Consider the following 9,148-nt stretch of genomic DNA (forward strand, 5'->3'; position numbering starts at 1 on the left):
TCTAGGGCTCCTCGGCTCTTGGAAGGAGCATCTGGGCCAGCCTCGGAAGGGGGAGTGGGGTGCGCCCCCCCCCCCCCCCCCCGTTGGAAAGGCTGCCCGCCAGGCGCCGGGAGTGTCTTCAGCACCTTGGAGAGCGGCCTCGAGCGGTGAGCGCGGCGCGCCTGGAACCCGAGGTCTCTGGGGGCCTCAGGAGGCCCTTCGTCCCGTCCTCGGACGATCTAGGGTAGCTGCCTTCCTGGGAGGGGGGCCGCGCTGCCGTCCTCGCTCGTTCTACGGACGAGGAGACCGAGGCATCGGAAGTGAAGGGATCTCACCGGAACCCGGCTGTGCCCGCACTCTCCTAATGCGCCCCGCCCCACCCGCTTTGCGCAGGTGCAGGGAGGTGGGGGGCGGGCTGGGAACGAGGCCCAAGGCCACTGGCAGCTCTCATCAAGGGGCTCACAGCCTAGCAGTGGGGGGAAAATATCCAGAAACCACGCACAGGAGTATATAATCACAGAGGGCGCCAGGAGCTCCCGCTGCGGTATTGCCCTCCTCCTCCACGGCCCCCCCAGGCCTGGATTGCAGGGAGGCCCAGGCAGACTCCACAGGGGGCAAGGGGACCGTGCATTCTGCACCCCCTGCCCCGCTCTCCCCGGGACTAGGACCCGGCACAAAGTCGTGGATGTTAAACACAGACTCAGATGCAAGAATTTCTGCTTTTATTGCATCGAAGACTTTTCTGGAAGTCTGGAGGAACCAGGTGGACACGCCTCTTTCTCCCTCTAGCCCCAAAGGCAGTGCAAGCCTCTATTGTCTGTGCCCCCAAGAAGTCTGGCTCCAAAAAGGTGGCTCTGCCCCCCCTTACCTTCCCGGAGGGATCATGAAGGCCATTTGGGGGAGGCAGGGGATGGGGAGTGTGAGGGCCCCGGGGCAGAGGGAGTTAACTCTTGCTTAGGCTGGGAACTAGGGAGGGCCTGGCCACACCTCCCCAGAGCATCCTGAGTCAGAGGCTGGGGCACAGGGAGGAGCAGGTGCCTGGGGTCAGCTCCAAGGTCAGCGTCCAGGGTGAAAATGCTCCTCCCCAGGCCCACACCACAGGCCCCTCAAGATAAAGAGACAGGCAGTGGGGGGTGGGCCTGCCCTGGGGCCTGGAGCCCAGCTCTCAGCACCCTGAGGTTGCCCCCCACCCGCAAGGGCGGGTACAAGTAACAAAGTGAGAACAGTAAGAAAAGATGACTCCATGGTCTCTACAAAAAGCCCCACCCTCCCCGGGCCCCCTGGTCAGCTGGGAACCGCTTCGGCCTTCACCCTCTTGGGGGGCCTGTGGGGTGCAGGACTGTCCAGCGGCTCCCTCTTGGGGCTGGTAGGCCCAGAGCCGTTGTGCTGGGTACAGGGCTCGGCGGAGGGCTCCGGCTTGGGGCTGGCGGGTGCTGGGCCATTGAGCTGGGTGGGGGCCTCCTCCTTGGGCTCCAGCTTGGGGGCAGGCGGGCGAGGCAGGGGGGGCAGCGCCCTCTCCAGCACTCGAGGGCCGTCCCAGGCGGGGATCTCCAGGCCCAGGTGCTCCATGAGCCTGGTCATGACCTCATCCACATAGCCATGGATACGCAGGTCGGCGTGGCGGTCCTGCGGGGGTGGGGGGGGGGGGCAGGGTGCAAAGACAGGCCAGGCTTAGGCAGGGGTCTGGACGGGAGGAGGCTGGAGCAGGGGGTACGTCAGGGTGGGCTCAGCACATACGTGCTTGGTGGGCTGAAGGTTGACAATGACCAGTCGACCTCCTCGGCGCTTGGTGGCGAGTGGGAGGTTCCCGCTGGGCCGGATTTGCAGGGAGGTGCCCAGGGTGATGGACAGGTCTGCGTTCCTGGGACAAGAAGGGTGAGACTGAGCCCCTCCACCCCCCCCCCCCCCACAAAGGTCTCGGCAGCCCTACTCCTGCCCCACAAGGTGCGAGAGGCCGCCAGCCCCTCCTGGCTCGAGCCCCAGTGCTCCACCAGCCGCCTGGTGCTCCGGAACACGCCCAGACCAGCCTGGGCAGCTCGCTCCACACCCTTCTCTGCTCTCAAGGGCGCCCACAACCTGTGCCAGCTTCCCGTCCGCCCGGAGCAGCCTCCCCACCCGGCCAGAAGCAGGGCTGCCGATGCGGGCGTGACCTCCGATGCTTGGGACTCATGGGCCAGAGGCATCCGCTTGCTGAAGCCTGTTTCCCTGCCCGCCGCAGGAGACTGGCGTACAGGGTGTGAGAAGGCTCTGTCACCAATGGGGCCAGCGAGGCCCAGTGAGGGTGCGGCCACCCCTTTCGGGGAAGCCTTTCCTGATGGCTCCCTCCCGTGCTGGAACCTCGTGGTCTGGGCTCGCGTGGGGTCAGACCTGCTGGCCTCGTCGGCGAGGGTGAGGTCCCGGTCAGGAAGGGCGTCTTCCCAGTCCAGGATGGTGTCCTTCAGCTCACCCCTGAAGGGGGGGGGGGGAGGGGGGTCAGATGGAGACGCGCACCCTCCCCTGGAGCCCGGGCGCAGCAAAGGGTCACTTACCTGCAAGCACGCAGCCCCCTGGCCTTGGCCACGGTGCAGAGCCGGCCCGTGGCCTTGAGGCCCATACTGCCCACGACGGTGTCCCGGACATACTGCCTGTGTCGGGGGAGGAAGGGGGACCCGCAGGGGTTGGGTCAGCCCACCACCTGCTCCCGGGGCACCCGCTCAGGGGTCCCACTGGCGTGTCTCTTATTCTTTTGGGGGGAGCTGTTGTCCCAGGGGGATGGGGGGGGGGCCGCACGGCAGACTCTAAGCGCGAGAAGACATCCCACAAACCCAGAGCAGGGGACGGGGGCCTTCCATAAAACAGCTGGCTGGGCCGCACCCCAAAGCCAACAGCGTGGAAGCAGAAGGGGCAGGGAGCATTCCAGACAGAGGAGCCTGAAGAGATGTGATGACGACATGCAAAGCGTGACCCTGGGCGGGATCCCGGACGAGGAAACAAAAAAACCAGAAGCCACTGGGAACACGGGCCAGGCCCTGAGTGATCACACTACCCTGACCTCCTTTACAGCTCGCTGCGGCCGTGCCAACGGGAGAGCGCAGCTCCTGGGAGGGAGGTAGGGTCTCGAGGCTTCTGGGGTCGTGGGCGAGGCGGTCTGCCACTTACCCCTCAACAGCACAGCAAGTACCAACAAAGTGTGGCAAAACGGTAACCTCTGTCACACTCTGGTATGGGTAGAATTGTGTCCCTCCAAAAAGATCTGTTGGGAGTCCTGACCCCCCAATACTTTAGAGTGTAGCCTTATTTGGAAACAGGATCATTGCAGATATAGAGTCAAGACGAGGCCACACTGGGGTAGAGTGGTCTCAATCTAACAGGACTGATGCCCCTGTGACAGACCCAGACACACAGCGAGGAGGCCACGTGACAACAGGGGAAGGCGGGTGGTTAGCCAAGGACCGTGAGAAACATCCAGAAAACACGAGGAGGCAGGAAGGAGCCTCCCCCACAGCCTCCCTTCTGGACTTCTTGCTTCCAGGCTGGGAGCTGTGGGGCACCTGGGTGGCTCAGTCGGTTGAGCACCAGAGATCGGCTCAGGTCACGATCTCATGGTTCGTGGGTTCGAGCCCCGTGTCAGGCTCTGTGCTGACAGCTCGGAGCCTGGATGGAGCCTGCTTCGGATTCTGTGTCTCCCTCTCTCTCTGCCCCTCCCTTGCTCGCACTCTCTCTCTCTCAAAAACAAAACATTAAAAAAAAAATTATCAGGCTGGGAGCCGACAGATTTCTGTTTTATGCCTTTCAGACTCTGGCTGTCTGTTCCGGGTGCAGGGGACGAACGTCCCTCTCCGGGAGGAACTCGTGCCCCCAGCCTCACGGGCTGGAGGCTCAGGCCCCAGCCCTGCCCCTCCTTGGGTCCCTGGCAACGTCTGAAGCGACTCACAAGGCCCTTCCTTGTGATGGGAAGCGAAGCAGTAAGCGGCCCGGGCTGTCCACGCCTCGCCCCCCTGCCCCGCCCCCGCCCTCCGGTGGCACTCACGTCTTACACTTGGCGCATTCCTCCACGAACATGTTCCCGTGAAGCTCCGCCAGCTTGTCCCTACGGAAGGAGAGAGCCACTTGGCCACGGCGTGGGATTCTGGTTCCTGAGGCTTCGGGCAGAGCACTGAGCCCTCCTCCTCCAGGAAGCCTTCCCTAAGCTTCAACCTTAGGATCAGCAGATTCCCTCCTTCCAGTGCCTCTGGACTGCTGCTGACCCCACCATCCACAGCCTTACAGATGGCCCAACCTCTCTGAGCCGGAGGGACTGCTGGCCCTCATGGCTGACCCTACCTCTGCACATGGGCAGACCATTCCCTTCACAAAAGCCATCCACAATTGTGTTGGAACCACCAAGTGTTACCGGGGGCTGCAGGACAGGAATTTTAATCCCCAGTTTGCAAATCAGAAGCCTGAGGAGAGGAATGTGGGGTCAACTCCTGGTTCCCTTGGCTTCCCAGCTGTGTGACCTTGGGCAGGTCGCTTAGCCTCTCTGGGCCTCAGTCCCCATCTGTGAAATGGGACCACAGTGTCCAGCTTCTGGGTTATTTGGAAGAACAATGATCACACCTGGAAGGCTCGTCCCCTGGCTCCCTCTGTCACCTCTCAAATGTCACAGCCTCCCTGACCTAACTGGTAGAGGCTTCAACTCCCGCCCAACTTTCCCCTTTGGGTCCACAGCAAGGATCACCGCCTGACACAGAATTTACTTGGCTGGTTTGTCTCGTCTTCTGCCTGCTTCCTCCCTCCTACGTGATTCCCGGGAGGGTAGAGCTTCTGTCTGTCCTGTGCACTCTGTGTCCTATGTCTGGAACAGCATGTGGCACACGGTGGACGCTGGGTAAAACAGTTGTTGGCTGTGACCCATTTTGCTCCTGTCCGCACACAGCGGGTGCTGGGGGATTAGTGCTTCCTCCTCCAACACACACACACACACACACACACACACACACACACACACACACCGGTGACGCAGTGAAGGCGTGGGCGGTGCGTGCCAGGGATGGCTGGGCACACGCGGGTGTGCAATCCACGGTGCAGGAGGTCAGAGGCACTGCGGTCCCCAGGTGGACTCCCGCCGGCCCCCCCCAAGGCGCTGCCCTCCGCCTCCGGGAAGGAGCGTGCCAGCGGGTGGCTGTGCCCCACTCCCGATCTTCCGACGCGCCCCCACCCCACCGCGCTGTCCGGCTGTTTGGGGACACAGACGTCGCCGGCTTTCCCCACATGCCCGTAAAAGCCCTATCCTCCCGTGCCGATGAACGTACTCACTACACAGTGAGAAAACGTTTGCTTCTGTTTCTAGAAATGTCTACACAGGTCCCGAGGGGCAGGCCTGTAGCCACGTGCCTAGTAAATCGGCCTGACCCGAAGGATAAGACGCCAGTGGTTCCGGCCCAGACCGGAGCCCGACGGTAACCCTGAGCCAGAGGGGGCTGGAGGCTTAGTTAGTTCCTGAGGTACTTACATGTCGAAAGGGTGAAGTCCCCAAACGTGGCAACATCTCTAGGTTGTGAGAACTGCCAGACTTCCAGAGAAATTTTATCTTTGGGGGCGGGGGGGGGGGCGGGGGAGAGGGCTCCTGGGTGGCTCAGTCAATTAAGCGTCTGACTTGATTTCAGCTCAGGTCGTGATCTCACGGTTTGTGAGTTCGAGCCCCTCGCCGGGCTCCGCACTGAGTGTGGAGCCTGTTTGGGATTCTCTCTCTCCTCCTCGCTCTCTTCCCCTCCCCCACTCACTCACTCTCTCTCAACATAAATGAATACACTTAAAAAAAAAAAAAACACCTAAAAAAAAGTCAGTCCTTTGTCCTACTAGGGTTCACGTTCACTATGGAGGCAGTAACGAGGGATATGAAAACCCAACTACGAACATTCTAAATTCTCAGCACCCTCCTCCCCACGCCCAATTTCCCCCGGCCTCGCCCCGAGGGGGATGTCATAGCGGCCCGTGGCCAGGCTGTGGGGCTGGCAGCTGAGGACCTGAGGGCAGCCTGGGCCATCGTCCGGGCCGCCGGACGCCCCGAGTGGTCAGGGCTGGAATCACCCCCCCGGGACCGGGAAAGGGCACCCCAATTCTCGATCTGTGCCCGGGCAGCTCTGATGACACAGGACAGCTCTGGTTTCTGGGCTCCCACCCAGTGCCCAGCGCTGCTCCCGGCTGCCCCCCTGCATCGGCCCATCAAAACCCCCCCTTTTACAGACGAGGAAACCGAGGCCCGGAGGGCGCGGGGCCGGACCCGGGCGTCACCTGGGGAAGCCGGAGCGCACGTGCAGCCCGTCCACGTTCTGGCTGACCAGGAAGCACAGGAGGCCCACGCGCTCCAGCTGCACGAGTGCCATGTGGGTCTTCGTGGGCCGCGCGCTCTCGAAGGTGGTGTCGAATTTGGGGGCCAGGCCCCGCTCCTCCATCGTCCAGACGCCGTGGGGGCCCCTGAAGGTGGCAGGCGGGGAGAGACACGGAGAGTTCGGGGATCAGGGAGACAGAAAAAGAGAGAAAAGAGAGAAAGATATTTGCATTAGGAGCTGATTACCCCTAATACCAATCCTCCCATCTTCTAAGGTAAGAGGATCCCAATAGGCTGGCAGGTCCAGCGAGCCCAGGCAAAAGACTACATTCCCCAGGATCCCTTGCAGCTAGGTGGGGTCAGGTGACCACATTCTGGCCAATGGGGTGTGAGTGGAATGTGGCGCCACTTAAAGGGACACATCTGTAAGGGCAGGGTCTTTCCCGGCCCGACATCCCCCAGGGGGGGATGGCAGCAGGTGCGGCCTCAACCTCCCCTCCGTGCCCACAGACCTGAAGTCGGGGATGCCCGAGGCGGTGCTGATGCCGGCCCCCGTGTGGAACACCACATTGGAGGACTGCCAGACCAGCTGCGCCAGCTCCCGCACCTTCCGCTCCAACTCCTCCGGGGGGTCGAAGATCTGTCCGGGGACAGAGCAGAAGGGAGGGGTCAAACATGTCCCATTGTGGCAAGGCGGCTAGCCACAGACGGGGATGCCCCTGCCTTGCCCAGGGCGGAGAAGTGATTGGAAAAGGTTGCTTGTTTTCATGTCCCTCCTCTGCCCACAGGCCTCCAAGGCTCCTGCATCCCTCAGGGTAGAAACCTAAGTCCTCCCGGTGGCCTGAGGCCTTACACGACCTGCCCAACTCCTCCCCCTCTCTGCTGCAGCCACTCGGGGCCTCCTCACTTTTCCTCCCAACATGCCAGGCCTGGTGCTGCCTCAGGACCTTTGCACAGGCTGTGCCCTCTGCCTGGAATTCTCCCACATGGCTCTTCCCTCATCCCCTTTAGGTCTTGGCTGAGAAGTCCTGTCACTTGCACACCCACGTTCATGGCAGCATCATTTACAACCGCGACAACATGGAATCAACCCCAGTGTCCACCGACGGATGAAGGATAAACACAGTGCGGTCCATCCACACACTGGAATATGATCCAGCCTCCAAAAGGAAGGACCTCCTGACACCTGTCGCCACGTGCATGGATCTGGAGGACACCGTGCACAGTGACAGAAGCCAGACACAGAAGGACGCTGCGCGACCCCACGCACAGGGGGTCCCTAGAGGAGTCCCGTCCACAGAGACAGAGAGCAGATGGTGGGAGCCAGGGGTGGGGCAGGGGGCGGGGAGTCCGTGCTTCACGGGGACAGAGTCTCAGTTTTGGGAGATGGAAAGTTCTGGAGATGGAGGGTGGGGGTGGCTGCACAACAGCGTGAACGTATCCAGTACCACTGCGCTGTGTACTTAAAAAATGGGAAGATGGTACCTCTCACGTTGTGTGTTTCGCCACAATAAAAAAAAAGGAAAAAACAGAAGTCATCTGAGTGGTGCCTCCTGGGCCCTGGTTTCAACGCAGCCCCGGCTCTCCTCGCGACTCCCAGCCTTACGGGTCTCCCTGAAACTTGCTATCATCTGACTTCTTGCACTGACTTGCCCTTTGTCTGTCTCCCCTCTAGAATGAGTTTTTGTGTGTCTCGGTCCCTACTGGGGCCCCAGGGCCTAGGAAGTGCCCGGTGCACAGTAGGCGCCCCATAAATGTTTGTGGAATCCAGCTAATAGACTGGCAGGAAGAGGAGAGGGACTTCCGGGGGGATTCTGAGGGCTATTAAATACCTCACAGACCAGCCTTTGGGGGATGGGGGCAATCTTCCCCCCCCCCCCCCACCAGCTTCCAGAAGGGGAGAGGGGACCCAGAGGGAAGGACTCGCCCCAAGTCCTGCAGTGGGCGAGGGGGTCTTTTCTGACACGTACCTACGATCATCCCGCCTAGAACCCTTGTCCACCACCCCCAGGATAAAGTGTCAGCTCCCCAGCCCGGCACGGGAGGCCCCTCCGGCCCTGGCTCTGGAAACCTCTGTGGCCTAGTTTGGTCCCCAAGCGTGTTTATTTCCATCTCCTCGCCTTCGCCCCTGCGGTGCCTTCCGCCGGCAACTCCGTCCCTGGCTTCCCCCATCAGAGAACTTCAGGACTTTCCACCGACGCGGGCCCCTCCCTCTATCCCGCCGGGCCGACCCGGGGCTGGGGGTGGGGGGCTGTTCCAGCCCCCGGGAGAGCAGGGGGCGTCACTTCCCGCCCCCTCCCCACTGGGAAGTCCCTCCCATTGTCTAGCCTCAGTGCCTCCCGAGATTCCCACAATGCCCCGCTCCTGCCCGGCCCCGCCCAGCCCGTGGCGCTGGGGGCGGCCTTCGGGCCGCCGGGCCGCGCTCACCTCGGGGAGGCCACACTTGCCCTTGTCCGCGTACGGCGACAGTCCCGCCGCGTAATTCACCGACATCCTCGCCGCCCCAACGGGAACAATAAAGTTTCTCTTGTTGAGGCCGCTTCCGCCGGAAACGGGGCAGGGCGGGGAGGAAGGAGGAGCCGCGTTCCGCCCTGCGCGGCCAGCCGCTCCCTCCAAGGCGCATGCGCCTCGCGTTGACGCCGCAGGCGCCATCTCAACTGCTGGCAGAGAGGAGCCCGCTTCCTTAGGTAGCGGGAAACGGGGCCAGCCGTCCACGTGAGAGTTCTGCAGTCACCTCTAAAGTGAGGGGCACAAGCGGCCGGTGCTCCCCTTTCTTCTTTTTGCAAATGAGTACATTGAGGTCCCCACGCCTCTCGGGACGACAGGGAGCTCGTGCTTCTAGTCTAGGCTCTGTCTGCTGCACATTTCAGAAGTTTA

General features: G+C 62.1%; 1 protein-coding gene across 1 annotated transcript; it reads right to left on the reverse strand.

Moving 5' to 3' along the window:
* Positions 1–684: 684 nt before the first annotated feature.
* On the reverse strand, positions 685–8,832 carry SIRT6 (sirtuin 6). The gene is made up of 8 exons (XM_060629883.3): positions 8,699–8,832; positions 6,784–6,911; positions 6,235–6,417; positions 3,989–4,048; positions 2,508–2,603; positions 2,347–2,427; positions 1,717–1,840; positions 685–1,605 (listed from the first exon to the last, which is right to left on the reverse strand). The coding sequence occupies exons 1-8, from the start codon at positions 8,762–8,764 to the stop codon at positions 1,264–1,266; spliced, it is 1,080 nt and encodes a 359-aa protein (XP_060485866.2). The 5' UTR covers positions 8,765–8,832; the 3' UTR covers positions 685–1,263.
* Positions 8,833–9,148: the final 316 nt, after the last annotated feature.

Source organism: Panthera onca, chromosome A2, assembly GCF_046562875.1.
Source record: "Panthera onca isolate mPanOnc1 chromosome A2, mPanOnc1 haplotype 2, whole genome shotgun sequence".
Lineage (NCBI taxonomy): Eukaryota > Metazoa > Chordata > Mammalia > Carnivora > Felidae > Panthera > Panthera onca.